Here is a 26,419-nt window from a genome sequence, read left to right as displayed (position 1 = left end):
TACTCCTACAGCTACCAGTATTCGTAGGGATCCACTGATGTATAATCACGGCCACGTGTTTCACATTGGTTTTGTGATGCCTAAATGTTCACTGATGTTAACTTTACAGTTAATCTTAATGAAGGCTTCTTTGTTTCTTTTGTACAAAAGAGGAAATAAATTACACAGAAACAACAAAATTAACAAAATTTTAACATTGGCATCAGCACAGAATTTAACCATCATGCATATATCGCTGTAACAATATTTTTTACCTGCAGATTATTTACTTAGTGTTTAAAATATAAGAGAATATTGTAAATGTGTGTTAAAGTTATTGATGACCAATAAATCTTACAATATGTGATTAAAAACACTGCAAAACATTCCTTGACATAGATTAGGAACTTTCATCTATATGAACCTAATGGTTGCTGTAATGTTCAAAATAGTATTTTTTTTTTGTTACAAATAAAGCAGAAAGTAATAGCATCTGTATAGCCAACATATATCGTTGCACTGTTAAACATTGTCGCATAATTACAGCTTTTTGTCGTATCGTGAAAGCCAAACTGTAGTTTTGAACATCTTAAAGTGTATTCAGAAGGTGAGCAAATATTCAAAACCCAAAGATAAAAGGTTTATATTAAGTCATACATTTTATTTATTTGATCTAAATGGATACATAGTGTATGGGTTTACACACTCACCTAACAAGCAAAAGATCGCTGGTTATGTCCTGGGAGTAGATATGAATCACTTGAAAAGGCCATAAATCAGGAAGGGTGTCTGAAAAAATCCAAATATGCTGAGCTATCCAGTAGGGGTGGGCGATATAAACGATATACGATAGAAACGATATAAATTTGGCCAACGATAGAGATTTTGACTATACTGCTCTATCGCGATAGCATATGTTGATGATGTCACCAAGCTGCGCCTGTTTTGGTCAAAAGCATCACAGTGGCTACAACCATTATCATCTGCAAATTATGCCGAGAGTCATAGCAAAGAGATGAAGCACTTTTGAAATATGGGGAAAGCCAAAAACTCTGCACAACCAGAATTCATACATAAGGTACACTCTCGATTTTTGAGAAAATTAAAGGATTTTAAGTGTGCCTTATAGTGTGGAAAATACGTTATACAGAAGAAAAGAATATATCGTGATATATATCGTTACCGCACATGCTTCAAATTATATCGTGATATGAATTTTAGGCCATATCGCCCAGCCCTACTATCCAGTGGGATATCATAGCCACTAATATCTGCTAATATGATAAATTTCTTATTAACTCATTCACTGCCATTGACGTCTATAGCCGTCAATGGCAGTGAATGAGTCAATGGGTTTAACTCATTCACTGCCAATGGCTGGCAGTGAATGAGTTAAGGTGGTTGTTGAGTAATTTTCTGTCAATTCATTCATTGACTTACTGACACATTAATGCCGTAGTTGTTTTACTTATGAATTGCATCTTAAAAAAGCAGCCATCACTTCTAAATTGTCAGTTGTACAAAAGTGTATGAGAAAATACCCAAAGCCTTTAAAACACACATATAGTTGACATATATAGGAACTGTTAAACATACTGTTTGGACAGAACATTTAATAACCAGTGCTTGTGGACACTGCATCAAATATGAGACAAAGGGAGAACACATCACTGTACCAGCTCTTTATTAAACACCTGTGTCAAACCTGTCTGATATGATGTGAAAGACATTTACATGTGCTTGAAGCGGAAACATTTAAAGCCGTCCCTGTTTATATTTAGGTGGTGCTTGCTGGCAGTATTTGCTTTTATGTTTGCGGAGTCTGTGTGAATGTTTTGATTGTGTAAGATTAACTGTACTATCCCCTAAGGGAAGTTGCCTATTCCCATGTGAGACAATATCAGGCTTTATCTTCGTTCTTTTGTACAGTAAGACTGGTTGATACTAGTGTCACAAGCTTTCACCTGCTTTAGTGCATTTCTGTCACTGACTGCTATGTTTGCATACCTCTGTTGATAAAGTTGTGCCGTTAGATCAAGTTAAAGTTTAAGCCGCCGCTATACTCAGGCACAGCGAATAGGTAATTACCGGCAGGTATTTATCAACCATGCTCAAACCTGTCTTATACACTGTTAATGGCAAATTGAGAAAACAAACAAGGCTTTTAGTGCATAATGAAAGTTGTGTTTTTCATACTTTAAAAATTGACATTGACATTAAATGGAAAACCAAAGAAGTAGAAATGTTGCTAATGGCTCAGTCACACTAGAATTAAAATAGGACCGCAACCTCCTCCTTGTGCACATTTGGTGACCGATTCGAAGTACTTGCAGCAGCTAATTGATCTCTGACAGACTGAGCATGAAACACCTTCAACCTCGATTGCTTTTAAGGTAATTGCAAAGGTCGCTTAGTGGGAGGCAACCTGTCTCCAGAGAATCCTGGCCCAACTCATACTAACTGCAATCACTCACAGGTGGATTGGCAAATGTTATAATTGTCTGGTTTAACAGACAGGTTGCTTGCACATTGCAGTCGATCTCCGTCTGCTCCAGTGAGCATAACTCATCTGCAACGTTTCTTTGCAACAGAGGACTTGACGCAACTGGTTGCCAACTGGTTGTTGTCTTGTTATAGTCATATATAAAAGCAAGGTTAAGACACAGTGCCTGTGTCTTTTTGCAGTTATATCATCACAATTTTTGAATTTCTTTTTCACATCTGTGAGGTTATGGCTAGACTCTGAATTAACGTAGTTAACATGAGTTTCCATGTTCTCCTTCTCCCTGTGTGGGTTCTCTCAAAGTACTCCGGCGTCCTCCCACAGTCTAGAGATATGACTGCATGTTAGGTTAATTGGTGATTGTGACTTGTCAAAAGGTGTGATTGCAAGTGTGAAGGGTTGTTTTGTCTCTGTGTTAGCCCTTGAACAGACTGGCGAGCTGTCCAGGGTGTAGCCTGCTTCTTGCCCTGTGACAGCTGGGATAGGCTCTGCCATGACCCTGAATTGGATAAGTGGAAGAAGATGGATGGAATGATCAGTGAGAGTCAAAGTTGGAAGCAATAGGATACATCTTAACCTTTTTTCATGACATGGCATGCACTACCTCCATGTGGGTGCAGCTGTAGCTGTGGAGAGAGAGAACCCAGCAGGATAGCAGTGCGAGTAGCAAAGCAATATTGTCTAAAGATTTTTTTCTTAGGCACTTTTGTGGCAAGATTTTACTAAATAGGTTTGACAGGTCGCTAATAGATGATGACAAAGTCACTAATTAGAAACAGTTAGGTGACCTGAAGGTGATCATCGCTTCTGAGAGGTGAGAGAGATGTCATATACCCAATCCAGAAGTTGAAAACACAATATTTACACAACAACACAATATCCAAACAGTTGAATAGTTGAGTGAATCCCTAATTATTTGATCAACTGTTGGGGTTTTCTGGAGTCCATAATGTCTACCTTTAAATTGGTAGACATTTAACTACGTATAGAGGGGCATCTAGTTTAATAATAAGTTTTAGCACAAGTAGAGCAGAAACCTCCACCCACTAATTTACCACCCTGGGTTTGTTTCTTCACATCAGGCATTATCCTTACATCTGCAGACAGCTGGCTTAGTGGTGTTAGCTCTAGCACTGATTCAACTAAGTGTGATCTCCAGTTTAGTCTGGTTGCTCCATTTCTCATAAACAAATAACACTTTGTCAGCAAGCATAAACTGATGTGCAGTCATCAGTTAACAGTAAAGCAGAAATCAGCAAGTCCTTAAGAAGGGGGAGCTTGCAAACGTTTTTGCTTCGGATTCCTCCTCTGTTGTAGAGACCGAGAGGTGACAAGGGCCAGTAATGTTCGGCCATCATATTCTTAGAAGTTCCTGTTCTCTGCTGGGCTTTACCTTCCCTTCAGTCAGCTTTCCGCTCTCCTGCTTAGCTTGCCAGTCACGACTCAGCGCCTGTCTGAAGTTGAGCAGATGCCAAAGCTTGTTTGATTCCAGGAGCCTTTGAATTATTGGCAGTTATTTGTTGTTGTGATATGATGGAAACGATAAGGAAGAATGTGGAGGCTTGTGATGTTTTCTGGAGGGTTTATATAAACCTTGCCCATGAAATATACATTTAGAGAAACTCTGAAATGCAGTAAAATTGGTTTACTTAGTCTGATTGTTTTAAGATGTGTAGGTCCTAAAGTAACTGAGCAAGAGAATGACCAGATCTTTGAGGCTAATGCTTATTAACTTGGCTACAGTCCCTTGCAGATTTCATAGAACAGTGCCATGCGCAGCTGATGTAATTTCTTTGAGTCTGCTGCAGTGATATGAATAGAGCCAAAATGCGGTCCACATTGTTCTCGATCATACAGTATGACTGGGGTGGAAGGAAGTTCAGGGACTAAGTTCTCTGATCCAAATCCTCGGGTTGCGGTCTCAGCCTGTGGGCAGTCCAGTGGTCTTGGCATGTCATGAAAGCTCAGAGTTGCTCATTGTTAAAAAGACTGAGGGCTTAAACAGCAGTAGGGCGCTTTCCTCTATTTCACTAGAGTGACATTAAATATATGACACACACGCTCTGAAAACACTGCCAGTAGTGGGATTAGTGGTCATGTGTCTTTATTTAAAATGTCAGGGAACTTGTGACTGAGAAAAGCACTCTCCTCCACCTCATGGCTCCTGTTTTACAATTGTAAATGTAATGCAGCACAGTAGGCATTTGTGTGGTGCAGAGTAATGTTAACACGTAGCTTGTGTTCGTGCATTGGAGCACAGTGGTGCCTAGCCCTAAGCCAGCTTTGCAAAGTAGCTTTGCACTTATATCTATCCATTAATAGATAATAGACAAAGATCTTATTTGTAGTTAAATGTTAAAAATAATAATAGGTTGGCCATTTAACCATTATTATTATATTAAAAGAGGCAGCGCTGGTGGAGTCAAACTCTGCTGAGGAACATGTCTGAGTTATTACTGGTAATGTGACCATGCCTCCCAATAGGATACCCCAGAATGTGGTTTACATGCATTTTCCAGTTCAATAAAACGCATATAGACTGACTGGGCAAAAGCCCACGAAAGCCCACAGACCTGGTACAATCAAGATCTCTACTCTCTTTTGCAGATGATATGGTTCTGTTAACGTCATTGGCTGATGACCTATAGCTTGCATTGAAGCTGTATGCTTCTGAGTGTGAAGTGGGTGGGCCTCAAGTGGAGGAACTCAACTATTTTGGGTTCTTTTTCACAAGACCTGGATGTACTGACGCAAGTATCACGGGAAGAGGCATGAGGGTGACTGACAGATTAAGACAGTCTGTAGTGTTGTGGATGCTGTTGTGGTGAAGATCGAGCTGTGAGTGGTGGACTTGAGCTTCCTGAAAACCTTATCTGAGATCTTTTTTGGAGATATGATCTGGAGCTCGGTTATTTAGAAGTGGCTTCAAGATAGTCTTGGTAGAGATGGGCTGCACTTGGTTGCATTTTTTAAAAAATCACTTCCTGGGTGTCTCATTTGGACCCTTTGCACTTGTATGTGCAGTGTGTCAAAACAGTGACATGTCAACTTGAATTTCATTTAGGGATGAGGACAAAGTTGCATGGAGCAAAATGTAATCTGTGGGGCAGATGATAACCAAGGCTGCATAGCTTTGGCCCAACACTGTGCTATATGCCAACATGGGCCTAGTAAGATGGTTTGTGCTGAATGCTTTTCCTTAGATGTTACAGTGGAACTCACCAGTGCAGGTGGGCTGGGTGTGTGGGTGGGTGGGCAGACAGCATAGACACCCGAATTTGTGAATGCGATAACTCAAGAACAGGGTGATGTGGATTTTGGAAATTGATACCCTTGGTGCATTTACTAAAAATTTCAGTGATGTCAAGGTCAACGTAAGAGGTCAAATTTAGAGAAAATCTTGTGAATTCGATAACTGAAGAAGGAAGTCACTTAGGACTTTCAAATTGATACCATAGGTGCAGGTACTAAAAATCTTGGACGAGTTTGAATATCAGTGACCTTGGAGTCAAGGTCAAGATCAGGGTCAAGTTTTCTGAAAATCACCTAAGATTTTCAAATGTATAGGTGCATCTACTGTGACACTGCAGGGTAGCAATGGTGGCCATCAGTATTTGTTTATTTTTGTTAAACAGGTGATGTTTCTGCTATATCTGTAATTTCCTCACTTGTATACATGTCTCTGTGTGTAGTAAAATTGTTTCTGATATCTCAAGAATATCACCTCAAGGTACATGTTTTATTTATGATAAAATAAACAGTACCACTCCGCTTTCTTCACAGGAAATTGCCCTACAGTATAGTGGAATTTACTTTAAAAAGAGGCAATAGCTGTGTAAAAATTATGTTCACTCAAACTCACTGTAGATTATTCACTGTAAAGAATCAAACTGAACGGGCACTATGGAGAACCCTGCTCTTGTCAGACTGCACCTGTTTATCCTGTGTCTGGATTTGTGTACACACAACATTTGCATTGAAAGCATTTGTGTGTCTCAGTTTGATGAGCACAGGATGGGGGCTGGATGCCGTTGGCAGTCACCTGTGTTGTTGTGTGTTGTGGTTCACCCTGTCTAATTGGTGGAACCTCTCTGTGTGTGTGTGTGTGTGTACGCGTGGGTGCGTGTGTGTGTGGACTTAGATGCACGGGCCCATCCCAACACGTCTGGCCCTGCAGCTGCAGCAGAGCTAATTTTAGCCCAGGATGTGCGTACGCCTCAGTTCCCCTTTGCCTGGCCTATGAGAGATGAGGGGAGAGAATGAGGGAGAAATGGCAGCCAATTTTTCACTTTCTCTACCTCTCCTATTATTCACACCTGTATTTTTTTTCTTTCTATTAATATCTGCCTGCTATATATATATATTTCATCTGTTAAAGAAGTAGGTAGTTGTGACTCTGTCCACGTGTCCGAGGGGTAGCGGTATTGATTTGCACAGGAGCACATTGATCTTTTAGTCATTGTTGCCTGCTTCTTAGTGACCTTTACTCACCAAAATGTCCTTTTGGTCAGTTAGTGTCCCGCAGAGGCGTGTGTTTACCTGTCTGCCCCTCTCTCTTCAAACTGTATGTGGCTATCATTCTGTGCAGACTGGGGAAAAGGGCTTTAGGTTGTTTTTTTGTTTTTTTTTAACTATAAATAAACTTATTCCATTCCTGAGTGGACAGCCTACTCTGCAGGTGAGTGGCAGGCTGGAGTTACAGTGGGTATAGGCACAGGGAGATTATACCAGATTGCCCCACCATAGTCAGGTATTAGAGTTAATCCACCTACCAAGGGAAAATGTCTGGATAAAGTCTGTGATGATAATAATGAGCACCAACGAGGAACATTTTAGTCATCTGGTAACGTCAGTGATTTGAATTTTGCTGCATGTTAATGGTCAAGGTTGTGACTGATCATTCTCTTTGCACAGTATTAGTACAAAAATAGCCTAACTTGAAACACGTAGTACGTTGACGACCTAAAAATAGGCAAAACAGTTCTTATAGATCATTGTATTCATCCAGTCCATCTATCTTAAGGGAAATTATCTCAGAGGAAAAAATACTCCCTGTACCAGCTTTGTCTGAGATGTGTGTAAATGTTTAGTCTAAACCAGCTATCCGGTTGTTCAGTGATGACACGACGAATCCTACTTCCGGGCCTAAAGTAGTCTGCGTTTAATATGGCTTTTGTGTTGTTAACATGTTTAATGTTATGTATTTTCTTCTATTTGATCTCAAAAAGCTCCTAAAACAGTCAGTGATCACTGTTGACCTCCCTCGGCTTTTATTACCGCTAATCATTTATTTAAGCTCAGTTTTTAAAACCTTAGGATGTAACTACAGCCCAGCCCATGCAGCAGTATATGAATGACTAACCTCCTATTGTGGATGGATTATCTCAGTTGTTCTCCTGGCTGACGTTTGGTCCTTTTACAGCATCCTGCCATGCGATTACATTTGTTCCTGACCACCGAGAACACTCACGTTAACTTTTATCGAGTGGAAAAAAAGTTAGCTTGTTTATATTATGCTAACATAGCTGTGTCGCTAACGGTCACGTAGCACATCATTATATACCAGCTAGCCAAACTTCAGTAACCCTACAAACGTCACTGCTGTTTAGTTTTCTGTCTTCATTTATGCTGGAAGTGATAACAGAGCTGTACGTTTTAATTTGTTTCCAAAACCCCGCAGTCAGGACATGCTATATTGTATTTAGATAGAAGCTTATAAGGGCGACCGTGGCTCAGGGGGTTGGGAATCGCATCTGTAACCGGAAGGTCGCCGGTTCGATCCCTGGGCTCTCTGTCCTGGTCGTTGTGTCCCTGGGCAAGACACTTTACCCTACTTGCCTACTGGTGTTGGCCAGAGGGGCCGATGGCGCGATATGGCAGCCTCGCTTCTGTCAGTCTGCCCCAGGGCAGCTGTGGCTACAACTGTAGCTTGCCTCCACCAGTGTATGAATGTGAGAGTGAATGAATAGTGGTATTGTAAAGCGCTTTGGGTGCCTTGAAAAGCACTATATAAATCCAATCCATTATTATTATTATTATTATTATTATTAAGCTAGCTAGCTAACTCCCTGCTAACTTCTAACTCCGTTAAATGTCATAAATTCCGTTTTCATGGATGCCTGGATGTTAAACTCAATTGTTACACCTGGTAGAGCAGAACGCTGATCATTTTATTAAAGATGAAAGACTTTAGACAGTTTTTCAACTCTCAGTAAGCCCATAGTGATCGTTTGATATATGGACCTGCAGCAGAGTTTAGGTCCACACACGGCTAGTGACGTCAGACTGAACAACCGGATTAAGCCTCTCTAGACTATCTTTACAAAACTATATAATGGTACTAGAGTATAATTGGAGTTGATTGGAGAATATCTGTTTGTACTGATGGTCGAAACATAGACTGTATTTGACTCTGGGTTCTGACTTTCTTGCTAAACAGATTTTTAAAGCAAAGGAAATGTACACAACAGAGATCATTAAACGGTCGCTGGTAATGATGTCATTTGTTATGGTCATAGCGAGCAAACTTGAAGGCAAAAGGATGGCGTTAGAAGGGGGCCAAACTGCAGGGAGAGACAGCTTGCTCAGGTTCAATAATTCATGGCTGACTGAGCTAAGCTGACCTTGAAACGTCCCCAGTGTTGGACTGTTGAAACCTGGCCCAGCTCATTTAGGGCAGAGAAGTTGAAACAAGTACTCATATGTGTGCAGCCTCCGTTTAGGGAATTTTTTTCTTGTCCCGCATTTTTTGGGGGATGTGTCACTATTTCTCACATAGCATTTATGACTTTGGTTCACATGTGTTCTTGACTTTGATTATGTTTCATATCAAGTTTTACTTCACTTTTAGGATGAGTAGAGGTGTTGTTGTTTTTTTTGTTTTTTTTATATGACGAAAAGAAATGCACCCTTGCCATGAGAAATAAGTTTTAGTGTCATAAAGTGAAGTAGGTAATGCAAAAAACTCAATTACACCTACCTCTTCATGAGTATCAAGAATTTGATTAGATTAGATTACAACAGAGTGAAAGCAAACAGTAATCCCAATTTGCTCTTGCCTGATAACTTACCTGTGCAAATATTAAAATGGCAAACAGCCTGTAAGCATGAGCTCGCCTCCTTTACCATATTTCCCATAGATACATTTGCATGTGCATCAGCAAAGGCGTTTTAAAAACGAATCATTATTAAATAATACCATTTAGAAATTTCTCCTCTTTGTGACAGATAAATCATTGAGCAGTAGTATTAGCTGCCTCTTAAGCGAGTCCACCAAATGGACTCTAACATCTTAGCCTACAGTTGGGAATTATAATCTTTTTTCTGCTTTGCTCTTGATGGGTTCAGTGTACCAAAGGAGTTCCCTACCTACTGTGGCGTGATCCTGTGGCTCACAGATCTCCTCAGCAGAATAAAGACTATTAACTCCAGCTGCATTTCAACAAGCTATAGCTGAAGTCTAACTTTCAGATGAGATCCTCTCTGGAGAAGCAGCTGCTTGATATCAAAGTCTGCCATAATTGTGGGAGTGAGCCAGTTTAAACCCAACTGTAATCCAAATAGCTGCCAAAGTTGGAGCAAGGGGAGTTGCCCACTTGTAGGTTGATGGTGGCATAATCAAAATGTTAATGACTCACCAAAAATACTTGGAAGGCTGTTGGTATTTGGTGTTGGGAAACACTGCTTTGCTTGATGAAGTTATCCGGTCGTTAAGTCTGACGTCACTAGCCGTGTCTGGGCCTAAACTCAGCTGCAGGTCCATATATCAAACGATCACTATGGGCTTACTGAGAGTTGAAAAACTGTCTAAAGTCTTTCATCTTTAATAAAATGATCAGCGTTCTGCTCTACCAGGTGTAACAATTGAGTTTAACATCCAGGCATCCATGAAAACGGAATTTATGACATTTAACAGAGTTAGAAGTTAGCAGGAAGTTAGCTCGCTAGCTTCTATCTAAATACAGTATAGCATGTCTTGACTGCGGGGTTTTGGAAACAAATTAAAACGTACAGCTCTGTTATCACTTCCAGCATAAATGAAGACAGAAAACTAAACAGCAGTGACGTTTGTAAGGTTACTGAAGTTTGGCTAGCTGGTATATAATGATGTGCTACGTGACCGCTAGCGACACAGCTATGTTAGCATAATATAAACAAGCTAACTTTTTTCCCACTCGATAAAAGTTAACGTGAGTGTTCTCGGTGGTCAGGAACAAATGTAATCGCATGGCAGGATGCTGTAAAAGGACCAAACTTCAGCCAGGAGAACAACTGAGATAATCCATCTACAATACAAGGTTAGTCATTCATATACTGCTGCATGGGCTGGGCTGTAGTTACATCCTAAGGTTTTAAAAACTGAGCTTAAATAAATGATTAGCGGTAATAAAAGCCGAGGGAGGTCAACAGTGATCACTGACTGTTTTAGGAGCTTTTTGAGATCAAATAGAAGAAAATACATAACATTAAACATGTTAACAACACAAAAGCCATATTAAACGCAGACTACTTTAGGCCCGGAAGTAGGATTCGTCACGTCATCACTGAACGACCGGATAGTGACTGAAATCCGCTTTTCAAAATGGACACTGAATATTTGAATTACTGAACTTTGTGGGTGTTTATCAGTTTTGATTACAGCTGCTGGCTCATATTAAGTTGAAATGCTGGTGGTGTAGATGAAAGAAACTACTGGTGTGATCACAAACCACTTGTCACAGTATCTGCAGAACATGACTTACATTTTTGCCAGAGTATTAGGACTTTGCAAGTTCTACTTAAAGGTACTGCACCCAGTTTTCACACTGCTGGCTAACGCTACTCGAACATTTGCATCTGTTGTGAAAACATTTCTGTTTCTCCTTTTTGTTGCAGATGGTTCTAAAGTCTGTTTTGAACCCTCACTTTCCAACATATGTTTGTTGCATGTGGTGAAAGATAAATTTGTAGCACATCTACCTTGACTTGGTTGTGAATTATTATTATTTTTTTTTTAATTTCCAAAAAAGTTGAAAATTTTTTCCTCGGCATGCTCATTGAAAAAGTCTGATTGTCTGATTGGGTCTGTTCATGACCGCTCGTCAACAGGGATTCATTCAGCAGCAAAAACAACAAAGCTGCCATCACTTGCTAGAAAAAATTGAAACTGTGTCGCCAAAAAGTCCAAGCTGATTAGTTTATCTTTGTTTACACAAACAAGCATAGTTTGTTTCTGCTGTTGATTATAACCAGGACAGAATAACTGTAACGCTCTTGAGTGCTGATCTTGTCTCCCCTGCTCCGAGTGCAAAGAGTGGCTCTCTGTACCTTGTGTGGCTTTAACCTTGCGTTTGTTGACATTGGTTTAATAAGTCTCTCAGTCACGGAAACCTGTGTGATTCATCTGTCTGTAGTGAATGATGGCTATTGTACACACAGCTGCTAAGGCGTCAAGTTCCTAAGGTTGTGTGTTTTTTCATGTCACGCATTGTCGCCCATGTGTCTCCTGTTATTTTACTGACACAATCATCGGTTGTACAGTATATTGCCCATCAGTAAAACTCAAGTTTAAAGGGTTTACGTATTAAGACAGTAAGATAAACACAGATGGCACACATACTCATTACTTAATGTCATAAACGTGTTTGTCCATTAGGGTTGAACACGTCTCAGTGTTGCATCTGTTAGCCGTGTACGTCCATCCAGTCAGTACAGGAGAGGAGACGGCTCATGGCACACACAGCAGCTTTGACCCAGCATTTAAGATTATGTTGTTTTTGGATTTTACCAGCTTGACAGATTTTAAGATGGTTTTTTCATTTGAAAGCTTAGCCTATGGGCACAGTGTTTAGACTCAGAGATTCCAGGTTTCACAGAGTATGTCTGTGTGACTAGGCTACTCAGCTTTCTAAGTTGTAACAGGTGATGTGAATGAAATCACTCTTTCACCTTAATACTGTGAGGATTTTAATAAAATATTCTTCTGTTGAGACTAAACTCTTGCAATATTTTTATCAAATAGAGGAGGTTTTTGCTAGTTATATGGACACGCATGTTATTTCATCAGGTTACCATTTATCTTCATTATATCAGCGAATATAGTGAGATCACAAAAATGGCTAGCAAAAACGTATTTACAAATGTCACATAATTTCAACAACATACACATGAAGTAGTTGTAATGTTGCAGTTTGTTTTGAGGTCATCTAAAGTATATCATTTGTAAGGATGTGAGTTTTTTATATAGCTTTGGGGAATTAGTTTATATGCTGATTATCCTGGTACCCTAGGCAGTTTTATATAGTACGTTTCACCCAATTCAAAGCAATTTAAAAAAAAATATGTATTTATAGTCCCAAATCACAACAATAGTCTCCTAAAGGTGCTTTATCTTGTAAGCTAAAGACCCTACAATAATTATATAAACCAGACTGATTAACACGTCTAGGAGGAATTGAGGAACAGGCATTCAGACATGTATACATGCATATGCACACTACGATCATTATAGTAAGATTATTATAAATATTAAGAAAAAAGTCCTCAGACCATTTTTACAAATTCTGTACTCTAGTCTATTACACCGTAAACTGCAAAACTTTTTACATCCCAATCAATCTTAACTTGGTATCTTTAGCAAAACACATATAAGTTTGAATTTCAAAGCATCAGCGTTTAACTTAGTATAGCTTTACGGAGCCGCCCTCATGTCTGTAGCACTGTGCAATCTGACGACTGCTGTGAACCCTTGTGACTCCTTCCACATGCTAAAATGATGCAGGACTCCTTGCAGCTTCTGAGTTAGGGTAATAGGGGTAATGTATGTTGTTGAATTACAAGGCTGAACAACTTAAAACTGGGGTTTGGGGGGTTTGTTAGTTACATGAGAGTCGAGACTTCCACATGGCAGCTTTGCTCTCCAGTACTTAATGTCAGACATGCCTGAATTAACTTCTTTTTTTCTTTTTTTACTTTCCATTGAATAGCTGAGCTTTTAGTTTTTTATCAAATAAAAGTTCAAATAAAATGTTAACTTTTATTTGCCTCATTGCAAATTTACAGTGGAGCGTGTTGTGTGTTAACTGGTCTGTCTTGGAACAAAGTGCACAAATTACTTAGTGTAGTTTAATAGGTTGGTTAGTTGGCTTTGTTTTAGCTGTATGCACTGTTTAGCAGAGTGTTGAGCACAGGAATTGTGACACAAGATTGGAAGCGTTGTAAACAGGATGGGTTGGCACACTACTGATCCCTTGTGAGCCCCGCCAAAGGACAATGAGCAGGTCTTGCATAGAGGAAGAGCATTCCTTCAAGGAAAGTTTGCCTATTGTCATTGGCCGGGACCTCATTAGGTGCATGACATATTTAGCCAACAGTGACGGCTGGCTGGAGTGCACAGTTTACACGCAAATATGGGAATGAGATGGTTGGAGACGGGAGGAATCACCCAAGTAAGTGTCAGCTAATTTTGTGTTGTTGTAATTGGCTGGTTTAAAAGTTTTAAAGTTTGGAGGCCAGATTAATGCCTTGGGATTATGTCATGTTCTTCAAATATTCCTGAGCAGCTTGTGTGTTGGGTAGGGCCTGATAAAGTCCTTTCATGTTAATGAAAAAACTATTATAGACCCACCCTGGGGTTGAAGATACTGCGTTTTATACCATATAGAGTCAGTGAGACACAGTGATCACATTTAATGGGAACTATTCTAACTTCTGTTTCTAAAGAACTAATGATAAAATCTTTCAAACCTTATCTTTATATAACACGTTTCTGTCCTCGTACATGTAATCTACTTAGGTCACAGATTTTGTTTGTATTCTATTATTCAGTCCTTGTCCCTCTCTTTGATCTATTCACTCAACCCGGAGCCGCTGTTACCCTTAGATTTGATGAGTCATACAGAATGAATATACTCGATCTGGTGACGGAAAATAAACACCTTCTTTAGAGCTTACAATAGGTGGAGAGGGTACACACATCATCCCAGACAGATGGGACTGCCTTGGCTCTTAGTGATGAATTGCTAATGTAAGACTCGGTCAGATAAACACAAGGCTGTGTTCGAAATACTTAACAGCAAATGGGTCGCTCGGTGATGTGGCTCTTTCTGCTTCTCAGGGATCTGCAGAGGCCTTTTTGCGTGTCACTAAACAATGATTTATTTTGTCAAATGCAGTGAAATGTTATGGGTGTGGATCCTCAGGATGCATTTTTAGCAGGCGAGGACAACAAGTTGGCCAGCTGACTGTTGCTATGCAACAATAAGAGCTTGAAAATTTCCTTGTGCCGTGACTCAAAATAACCTTCAAAAGTACTAGAGAAAAATGCACACGGGTTTCCATTATGACACAGAAATGATTTTGCTTGTTGGTAATGCATCTCTCCATAGTAGAAATGTTTCTCACAATTGCTGTGTGTCTTTTAGTGAACTGTTGTAGCAACTGTCCCCCTGGTTTCCGTATCGTCAGCTGCTTTGTCCATTTTCATGACTGCATATTGAGTCATTTGAGTCACTTGAGTCATTTGCTGTTGCTCATTTTGGAGTTTATTTGCAATTACTACAAAGCATCAATCTTTAGAGCAGAAAAGATAAGTTGATGACTCAGTTTGCTGACATTTTTTGGACAAAATGGGTGTTTAACGTCACTCCTTGTGGATGTGCTTTTTTGTTTTCAGACGTGTCATAGACCAAACAGGCAATACACTGGAAAACAATTGACATGTTGATTAAAATGAATTGTTAACTGAATCTTATTTTTTTTTGCCATAGATATTATAAAGGCGGTCGTAACCAAGGCGACCCTGGGTAGTTACGGATTAGGTATTTTGAAGCCATTAGTGTTTTGGTCAGCACCGTGGGCTATTTTGGAACTGTTACCATTTTATGAACAAAAGCCTAATTAGTGCTAGACAGCAGATTAATAAATACAAAATTTTAACTCATCAAAACTTCAGCAAAAACATCTTGTACAGTTTATATAAGGCAGCGGTAGGGCTGCTCGGTTATGGCAAAAATGATAATCACGATTATTTTCACTGAAATTGAGATCACGATTATTTGACGATATTTATTTAACCCTTTAAGACCTACTATAGAACCAAGTCCACCAGAGCTTATATTATTTTTTTACATGCTGTAGTGCCATTTGTGGGAGCATTTCAAGTTGCTATACATCAATACAACTGTTATAGCCCATATTTTAATAATATGTATGCATTAAGTCCATAGTAATTACATAAATTGCAAAAAAGTGCAATAAACTACAAAAAAAATTGAAAATCGCTTTTGTTTTGTTTATATATATTTCTACTTGGAGAAATTTAAGAGGTTTATCCCTCAAAACTTTAAATACAATAAAGTTGCAAAAAATAGTTTCCCACCACAGGAAATTTATTTTGAGTGTCTTCATAGTTTTATTTTGGAGATACAGCAATTTTTATATACTGCAGGAAAAACGAAAAACAATCCTATGATGCAAATTTGCAAAGAAAACAGCATGTGCATCATTTCACTGTGGGAAGTGTTACGAACAGCTGATAGGAACGGCAAAGCGTGTTTCTGGAATATTATGTTTTTGTTCCTGCAAGCGCTTTTTATGCAATTTTTGCAAAGCTATATGTGGAACGAAACCGTGACCGAGGACAAGCTGATGGCATAAGATGTAAGTACAACTCCTCCGGTTTCATATGCAAAACAAATTATTGCGCTAGCTTACACGGTTCAGGTTCTACAGGGATTTAACAATAGTTACGCAAAACGGAGCGTGCAGCTCTGACCGGCTTTAAAGGGTTAACAATGACTTAAAAAAAATAATATAAAATAGTGTGCAACACCACTGAAGTTTTTTTTTTTTTAAACTCTCTTTTCAACCAACATCAGTCACTCTCCAAATAACTTCTGCTTAGCTTTTCGAGCTTCCCTCGGGTCCTCTTAATCAGCGGTCTCCAACCTTTTTTGCGCCACGGACCGGTTTATGCCCAACAATATTTTCACGGACCGGCCTTTAAGGTGTCGCGGATAAATGAGGGAGGGGCTAATAATCGGCTCAGTCATTTTTAATGATCGTTGAAAGCCCAGATCGTAATCGTGATTAAAATTCGATTAATTGAGCAGCCCTAGGCAGCGGGCCTTATTATTTGTAGTATAATTTGATTATAATGCTGTAACAGCACAAAGATAGCTACAGCTCCTTCTGTGGGTGCACCTATGACAAGGTGGCCGTGCCTCTGACCCCGGTATCCAAGAAGAGTTTTAAAATAAAGATTCACTCACTGTCAGGTTGTTGTAAAGGTGTTTATTATCCATAGAGACCAACCTCTCTTTGTACTAGGCTGTAAACATGCTTTTCAATTCTCTAAAGTTAACATGACAGTCTGTGGGGATTGTCTCTCTCTTGGAGCCAGCCTCAAGTGGCCATTAGATTAACCCCGCAAGGTCGTCCCTGTTGTTTTATTTTTGCAAACCTTTAGTACCAGGTTTTATAATCATTTGGGCTGGCAGATTATTGAGCATATGAGTATTGGACTTGTGAGCTTGTGATTTGCAGAATATTTTCCTGTTATATTGATTGTTGGGTTTTTCTCTGTATGTATTATTGTAGGGTCTACCTTACAATATAAAGCGCCTTGAGGCGACTGTTGTTGTGATTTGGCGCTATATAAATAAAATTGAATTGAATTGTTGCTGCACAGCAAGAAGGTCCTGAGTTCAATTCCACCATAAGGCCGGGGTCTTTCTGTGTGGAGTTTGCATGTTCTCCCCGTGTTTGCATGGGTTCTCTCCGGGTACTCCGGCTTCCTCCCACAGTCCAAAGACATGCAGTTAGTGGGGATAGGTTAATTGGTCAATCTAAATTGCCCATAGGTGTGAATCTGTGAGTGAATGTGAGTGCGAATGGTTGTCTGTGTCTCTATGTGTTAGCCCTGCGACAGACTGGCGACCTGTTCAGGGTGTACCCCGCCTCTCGCCCTATGACAGCTGGGATGGGCTCCAGTACTCCCCGCGACCCTGGAAAGGATAAGCGGAAGCGAATGGATGGATGAATTGAATTGTGACATCTGTAAAGCCATACACAGGTGTTTCTAAACAAAAGCAACTAAACTAAAAATTTAAGTGATAAAAATGGGGCTGTTTAAAGGTTGCTAACATTTCAGAAATTTCCATTCCTACATTGATTTATTCTGTGTCACCCCAAGTTACTTGCTTGACTGACTAGCATGTTGCTTACACTGCATCGTCTGTTTGGATGTCAGTTTCTAATGAGGATAGCACTAATGTTTAAATTTTTTTAAATTCTAGCCAATGCCAGCAAAGATGGGTCAAACACATTTATGAAATCTCTGGGGAAATTATGGATAGACACTGTTCACCATCATCGACGACAGTAATTTTAAACAGTACGACTGTAGTTAAATGTCTTGAGGATGATTCTCCTGTGATGGTGATTGATGGGTCTCTTCTTTTCTTGTTGTTGCAGGTGACCCTCAGTGAGTGACAGATGTGTGACACTGTGGAGAACCATTTGCATCTCCCAGCGGAGATTTGAGTTCTGGGACACTGAGGTAAGTGCATAGATGTATACTGCATTATGTTGTTCACATTGTTTGTAGTGTTGATATTCATGACCGTCTTGTTCATTGCTCGTTTCTTGATCATTTTCTGCTTATTTTCTTTGAAAACCATTTTAACATTGCGGTGCTAAAGACATACGAAGGAGAACAAATGCTGGCACACATCATGTTGCGTTGTATCCAACCTCTGACTTACAGCGATATAATCTAAATTATGTTTGTGAAAACGAAGAGTTATTATTTGGGAATATTTACCAGTGGCTGAAAAGGACTTGACTATTGTTCCCATGGTAACTGACAAGCTTGCCTCAGCGACGGTTTGACAAGCCGGAGGAAACAAATGAGTCAGCCTCATAAAGAGCCGAACAAGCTGACTAAAAGAGAGCCTTTCAATTCACAGACTCGGATTTAAGTGCACACACACACACACACACACACAAAATTCCACCAGTTCATCTCATCATCTGCTCAGCTCCTGCAGCCCTGCAGCAAATCAGATATCTTTCTCCTTTGAGCCTGTTTTGTAACATTGTCAAGCTTATCTGCAGCACCCTGAGATTTGTGCATTAAAGTCTGGATGTGGATGTTCTGCTTCTACACGTCTGTCTGCAGTTCATTTTTAAAATAAAGACTGAGAGGTACAGTTGGAGGAAGACATGTTGTAAGCTGTGAAACTCTTTGACCAGTGTGCAAACAAATGATATCTGTATTAATAAGTAGCCAGACGAAACTTTATTTAAATTGTTTATTGTCAACAAAAGTCACATGATTGGGAATGATCTGTAACTCTCAGGTTACGGACAAGTTACAGACAGGTTACAGGTAGTGAAGTAATTAAGTATTGCATAAAAACATTTGAATTAAGGAGAGTTGATTACAGATCATTTGCTTTCTTAGCATTGATTAATGCTATCACGGTCATTCCATAGAAAATCCACTTGTGCATCTAACCTGACCCGCTTATTTAATTTTTCTCAAAGGGCCATGTGAGAAACTGAGACTACTGTGGAAGACTGCACCAATAATCTAAACTCAATTCTGCGAAGTCTTCATTTTATTTCTTTATAAGCCAATTGGTGGGACCCTCCAAAACATGTGAGCCCTGGGGAAAATTAATTGCCCATTTTTCATTTGTTAAACAATTGGTGCTCTCTTTGCAGTTTGTTTCTAAATTGCCTGATTAGCTTGTGAAAATTTTCTTTTGGCACAAGTTGTTCCTTGTACCTAATTTACTAAACTTTAAAGGGGAACATCCTATTCCTTGTGATTAGTGTCAGTAGTTCTCATCTGCAGCTCTATTGATCCTGAGACCCTCTGTGAACCTTTTAAGTATTTAAAAAAAAAACAAACGGCAACAACTAATTCAGGACCTAGAGATTCATCAGTGTCCACACTGGTGTTTAGATGTTCTATATAACAGTTTTTCTTTCTATTTCACAGCAATAAGCTACATTTGTGGCTATTAAAATGTAAAAGTATGAAGATGAGCTTGGTATCAAAATGTAGATTTAAAAAAGAGAAGCTCAACTGAGAGCTTTTCCACATTTGATTCATTTTATCCAGCTATTGGTGTCTGTATCTGTTGGCAGGAAGAACACAGTTTTGTTTTTAATTATATTTTATTTAAACTGTGCAGAATGGTCTAAATTTAAAAAAAAAAAAAAAAAAAAAAAAGCATGTACATTCAAACAGGCCTTAGAGTTTGTGCCCATTTTCTGGCCTGGAAGGATTCGAGTTTAACGAATAAGATTAAACAGGGGTTTCACAGCAATATGGCTTACTGTCAGTGTGAGCAGTGGGACTGTGCACATGTAGTCTTACAATGTTTCAGGCTTACAAGATAAAAGCAGTTTTTTGCTAAATCTAGTTGTCTGACAAAGTCATTTTTATGCATATTTCCAAATTTGCCCACACGCAGCTGTTGAATCTAAAGAGTACTGTGTGCCGTAACTGCCTGCATAATCTCTGTTTTTATGAACTTTTTCAGTTCTGTTAACTTGCACATTTTAGAGTGTTATCTCAGTACACTGACCCAGATGCAGCTGTAATGAGTTTATTTGCAACTCTCTGCTATCACATGTCGCATTCTGTGGGGGCACGTTTTTGTGACAAGGCAGGAGCAGAAGACCGAGCGATTGAGAGTGTGGTCAGCACCATACACGTGTATAAATGGAGACGGCAATGGTGTCACTTAATGTGTTACTGTGTTGGAGTGTGTTAGTGTTTTGGGTATATTTACGTTGGCCAGAAGTCACCATATTTAGACCACATGACACATTTAAACGTATCTATCAGCAAGTTAGTGGTAAGCAACAGCAAAAAAAAGAAAATACTGAAACCACACCTTCACCAAAACTGAGGCACAAACCTATTGCATGGGCTGAAATTTATAAGATATCTGCATTCAAATGCTGTAAAAGACTCCAGGGGTCAAGTTCACTGACCACGAATTAAGTGGGGAAAAGCCAAGCAAATGCTGAATGCCTGACAAATAAATAAACCTCTATATTGTTAGGAAGGGAGAAAAACATTTTACTGTTTAGTGTACGTGAGTGAAGTAACACCCCCACCCCCCCCCCACCCCCACCCCCACGCCCAGTGCTTAATTTAGAATCTGCATTTTTGTGCCAGTAAGAGGCATAACACCGCAAAATTGCTGGCCCCACAGCTAGAATCACTGACATAAGTCACTTTGGGAGTGACTGCTGTGAGAAATTCACAGATAATTCACAGATGCAGTACAGATTCTTCCCAGCATGATTTTCCTCGTCATTTAAATTTTGCCAATTTCCACTGAGCACCTTTCGGTTTTTCACTCCCACAGAAATGTGGGTTCGTTTTCAAAAGGCACCAGGGCAAAACAGACACCGCTCTAGCACCAGAGGTTGGTGGAAGGAGACGTCAGTGAGTTTTTAGAAAGGTTCAGTGTCCTCGAAGTAACAAGATCATTAAAGAAGACTCAGAGGTTTTTCCTAGAAAAAGCACTGGGCCGAGCTGATGTTATGTTAAATGTTGAGTCATATTCGCAGAAAGTCTGACCACAGCTCAGCCAGTAAATAGGTTTTACAAGACCTAATAAGCAATGTGAATTTTGTTTTTAGTTTAAAAAAAGTCTTTCTACTAAAATACAATTAAAGAGCCATTAAAGTGGATGTGGACGTGAAAGAGCACAGCATCTTTAACTTAATGTTACAGTGTATCTTTGGGTTGTGAGAGTAGTCAGACTAATTGTCATTCTTGTTAAGCAATAATTCTTCTTAGGCTACGTTCACACTGTAGGCGAAAGCACATCAAATCCGACTTTTTTGACCCTATGCGACCCATATCCGATCATGACAGTGTGAACAGCACAAATCCGATATTTTCAAATCCGATCTGGGTCACTTTCGTATGTGGTACTGAATCCAATACATATCTGATGTTTTAGAAAGCGACTGCTGTTTGAACGGTCATGTCGCATTAAATCCATCTTTTACGTCACTGACACAAGACAGACACCAATTATCAGCGCCAGAGAAGCGCCCGAAAAGACATCGCGAACGCTTCCTGGCCATCCCGTGTAGATGTTAGTGAAACTGGGGAGACAGCGTTGGAGAAACGTGAACATTTTATTTGTATTGTATAATCTGCAGATTATTTGTAGTGTGAACAAGCAGACCAAAAAATCGGATTTGATCAAAAAATCGGAATCGAGCTTTAGGACCTGCAGTGTGAACGTAGCCTTAGTAGCTTTCCTAAAGGTTAGTGATGGTAAATTAATCCTGGTAGTCTTTGGTGAAGGGCATTGGTGTCAAATCAAGAGAGAGGATGGCCTTGATTTTAAGCTGCAGAGTGCATCTGCTGTTACATAAGTATTGTTTATTTCTGTCACTGTGGCAGCTTGGCACACTGGGTCCATGCAACATCACCTTCAGTGTGTATCCAAACTGTCACTGCCTGTGACTGTTCACCACCTCTCACTCAGCCAATCCACACACACACACACACACACACACAGTTCCTCTCCCTTGCTGAGACACACGTCTCGTTCATAGCAAATCTTTTCACGGGATAAATAATGAGAATATATTTTCCATGGGGTGAGTTCTGTAGGAGAAATGGCTTTGCACAGTTTGCTGAAGTTAATTTTAGCTGCTGGAAATGGAGAAGAGAACCAAGGATAACTGTGCGGCCGAAGCCGAAGATGCTATCCCATTACTCATTTCTCTTTATGAATTACAAGCTAGAAAATGTCCTGTTTGTAAATGTTAAAAACCCTCGCCATTTTTAACCACCATATCGTTCTGCTCTGTGACGTTCTTTGACGTTACAAATATATGAAAGAAGACATGAGCTCGTCATCTATGATTTGAATTGTAGAGTGAAAGCTCAAAAGAATTCCTGTGGTGGTTCATGTTTGCAGTGACAGGTACTGGCTCCGAGCTGACTTGTTACATAACATTGTAATGAGGATAAGAACAGCATGCTGCTGATTTTATATGTTGCCGCTTGTGTTAACTGGAACTGATGTGCACTTAGCATCACTGTGTTTCATGTTTGATTGTTTATTTCAAAACCCATGAGATTTAATGTTGTCTTTCAGAATGATTTTTTTTTTTTTGCTGTTGCTGGGTTATAATCACAGGCCAAGGTAAATGGTTTCTGGGGTACTGCCTTTGCACTGTACAGAGTTTTTTTTTTTTTTTTTTTTTTTTCCTCCCCCCCCTGCATATAAAATCAAATGTTGGCACACACCAGAGAGCTTTTGACCTGACACCAAAGGAAAATCACCAGTGTGTAGTACACAACTAGTTGGTTAGTTATGTTGAGCTTAAATGAAGAGTTCCGTGTCATTAAAGTAGCTCTCTTTTTATCTGGCCGATTTAGGTTACACTGAAGATTTAACCTGGTTAGAAGCTGGTTATGTGGTAACACTTCCAGAAAAAAATGACATTCATTTTCTAGTGAAAAATACAAATGTCCTATTAAATACATATGAACATGAGTTGCCTGAAAGAGCTTTTGTTTTTGACCTTCATTATCACTGAAAAATCTAAATCTAAATGTTAGCTGTTATCGAGAAACAGATGGGACTTTGTTTAATAAGGAAGCCCAAAAAGAACCAAGCACAGCTTTTACTAAGCCTGGTTTTTATTGGGCTTAGTCACAGCTTGGATATTTTCATACTTATGTGGAGTACATACACTTGCCTGTTCTGTATTTGAAATCTTTGGGAAGTTTTGTTGTGTTGTTTATTGCCTTAAGACATTGTAAACTACATATTTTTTTTTATGTTATCTTCTTTAGTAAGCACCTTGAGGTTATGTGTAATGAAAGGTTCCTTGTAAATAAAATTGACATTGCTGTCTTCATTCTCCTCCTGTGTTTTCCTTTCTCCCTTCCCATTACTGTACCCACCACCTTCCTCTGCCTCTGTTTGTCCACCAGGCAGCCAAAGGGGGGGGTGTCTCTGAGGAAGATGCTGGGCTCAGAACGCAGTGTTGTCGAAGAATGGCTCTCAGAATTCAAGGTAAAGGCCCTCGATTGCGCTACTCTCATTCATGAGTCATAACTATGAAATCTACTCCTGGAGGCTATTTTTTTTTCTCTCTCTTTTTTTTTTTCGAGAGAGGAACTGCGTACTGTGTGTGTAACAGCTGTGGCGAAGAGTGTTGAGAGTAAAAACTGTGTGCATCTGTCATCTCGTTAACATTTCAGTCCTTTGTAAATTCTAATTAAATGTAGTGAACGCTAGCAAGAACAGTGGCTAGCTTAGGTCAACTCGGGCCTATCGTCAGCTGTGTTTAATCAGCATAACCTCTCTGTACTACACAAAATGTACTGTGCATAGTTTGTTCTTTGAACTCACAAGCAAAGTAGCTGCTTATATCTGCTTCATCATGTTTTCACATACATTTTTATTTTCCTTTTTTTTTTTTTTTTTTTGATGCATATAAATTATGGGATTATTCAGCTTTCAGTAATCAGTTAGCTTTTATATAAGAACAGTGCAAGAGTTGCTGTTCCAGCCTCATGTCCTCATGTTCTTGTAAATGCTAGTAGATACTGAAAGCAATTTCACATACTCATTAATTGTGAAGCGCTAACAATAGTTTTTCTGTGTTTGCGGTTTCTCAATGTATTGCACAGTGCCGCTTGTCATTTCCAGTATAGATTTAAGCTCAGCTGCATTGTCAGCTATTAGTGACAAAAGGCTAATATTATCTCAACAATTGATTTTTTTTTTTTTTTTTAACAATACAAATAGCAAATCTAAAAGGCTAAAGACTACAATAGCAGGCTAGCAAGCGTCTCATTATTTTTTTGGTATTTGTAGTGTTTCAGTTGAAGTAGTTAGTTGACTGTAATTAATTAATAATAAATGTTGCTTCACTCTTGGTGTTCCAGACTAGTTTAAAAAAGTGTTTATGTCACTTTTCTTTCTCATTCTGTGAAGAAGGAATGGGTTCCTTTAAGCACTGTGGTTTGTACAGTGCATTAAACCGTTATGACACGGCCACAAAGTTTCTGTCACCTTAGCAATCATAAATCTGATGCAAAAGTCTGTTCAGCACATTTACAAAACAGAAAAGTGCAAAGGTGATGACGAGCTAAAAAGAAGGAAATAATGTGCAGTACATTAAGAGGAATGGAAAAAGACAGCAGAAAACTAGAGAAAGGAGGAAAGATGAGAATAGAATGGTATGACTCATGGTGGTGCAGACCAGGCACATTGTGTTCTGCCCTCAAAATGATCATACTCTCACGCTGAGAGGCTATAGCTGCCGTCTGTCATCTACAAAACACGATCTTGACCATTTGAAGGATTTCACCCCAGGATGTTCTGAGGATGTCAGACATCATCAATCTGTTAGGTTCAGAGTTATTTTATCAAAAAGCTATGCTTTCCTAAAAGTTTTCTTTTCTTACTTCACCTACCACATTGTCAAACTCATCGACTGGGGAAGTCAATCTTTTCAAGTCTTTTTTTGATGCTTCCATTTTTAATCAAGGGACTTCTTACATGTCACAGCATGCTGACACACAGTTAAGTCACTGTGTGCTGTGAAACAATTGAATACAGGATGTAGAATTACACACAGTCTTTACTTGTTCTCTAGTTTTGTGGCTAGACGTAGAAGTTGTTTGCATCACTCAACAGTCCTTTGTGTCTCCTTGCTTTAGTCCTTACCAGAAACCCACATCCCCAGCTACGCCGGCAGCCTTCATCTAAAGAAGTCCTTGGTCCCAGCTCTCTACAGAGTCATCCAGGACCCCAACAACGAGGTAATACACGGAGGACGCGCACATGCAGACGGATGGTTTTTAGCTCAAGGAAATGTGCTGCTTGTGAGTCATGATGTTGTTTCTGTTGGCACTGAGCAAAAAAACTTGACACACAGCCGTGTCTGCAGGGCGTACATGCACACCGCAACACACTCTGCTGTTGTGTATGATGGAAGGCACAATGGCGGTGCCGTCTGCGTTGCCTGTGAGACGGTACACTGTGTTCCCTGTATGCAGTGCTTTGCCTAACAAACTAAAGCGTCCGCAGCCAAAGCTGGAAAAGACACAGTCACCGCAGTGCCCAAGCACCTCAATATCTTTTTCTTACTAAGCAGATGTTTCTTGCACCTGCACAGCTAGACCGGTGTTTTGTACTTTAAAGGGACCTAATGACACAGTTTCTAAGCAAAGGTCTGAGGTACTCAATGAGAGAGGACTTTAATTTGGCTCTAATGACACACTTGGTGCCTCCAGTTCTTTCTGGCCCCGTTTTCACCTCGATTTCACGGTCGAATTTGAGTGTCAAGCAACTAGGGATCTAACTTCCATTAGTGCTGTCAGTCTGGCTGCACAATCCCATTAATGATGACACAAGTGATTGAGGAGTGCATGCATGTCTGTGTGTGAGAGATAAAGTAGGGGAGAGTGTAATGTGCTTGAATTTTGCATGTTTTTTTGTTGCTGTTGTTTTTTGTTGTCAAGCTGAGGACATGAAGGGCAAATGCCTTGCCAAGTTCTTTGCCGCCTTTTTCCCCAGTCAGCCATGTACAACACACTTACACAGTCGTGCTGTGTGGGCATTCACTCACACTGACCCCTGGACTGTATAAACGCTGTGGCTCAGCTGGCCTCCCCTGACACTACATCTGCCGAGGCTTTCGTTGTAGTGAATTATCCCCTCTGCTTCTATGCATCTCGCACTATCAACTGGAAGCGAGACTCTCCCTCCATCTGTCCATTCTGTCGTGTTACGTTTACAATGGCGTTCGTTCATGTTTTGAAACGAGAGCTATGTGAGTCCATTTCTGCAGGCTATTAAAAAGGCTGCTGCTGAGGCTAATGGGAGGTAATAGTTTATAGCAGTTTATAGCAGTCATCCTGAACCTATTGTTCTTTAATATTAA

The 26,419-nt window shown here is 39.8% G+C and overlaps 1 protein-coding gene across 3 annotated transcripts in view; it reads left to right on the top strand.

Moving 5' to 3' along the window:
• The window catches only part of LOC146690971 (hyccin 2), a 50,872-nt gene that overhangs the window by 2,560 nt on the left and 21,893 nt on the right, over positions 1–26,419 (top strand). For all 3 annotated transcript variants that reach the window (XM_085434207.1, XM_085434209.1, XM_085434208.1), the window contains exons 2-4: positions 17,936–18,020; positions 23,457–23,538; positions 25,194–25,295. In XM_085434207.1, the coding sequence (XP_085290333.1) occupies positions 23,488–23,538; positions 25,194–25,295 (153 nt within the window). In that variant the 5' untranslated portion in view covers positions 17,936–18,020; positions 23,457–23,487. The remainder of the gene's footprint in view (positions 1–17,935; positions 18,021–23,456; positions 23,539–25,193; positions 25,296–26,419) is intronic.

This window comes from Copadichromis virginalis, linkage group LG16 (genome assembly GCF_057382275.1).
Source record: "Copadichromis virginalis isolate Kocher_CV1m ecotype Utaka linkage group LG16, C_Virginalis_male_GT1.1, whole genome shotgun sequence".
NCBI classification, from domain to species: domain Eukaryota; kingdom Metazoa; phylum Chordata; class Actinopteri; order Cichliformes; family Cichlidae; genus Copadichromis; species Copadichromis virginalis.
Note: the sequence above shows the minus strand (reverse complement) of the source record. Positions and strands in the feature narration are given on the sequence as shown.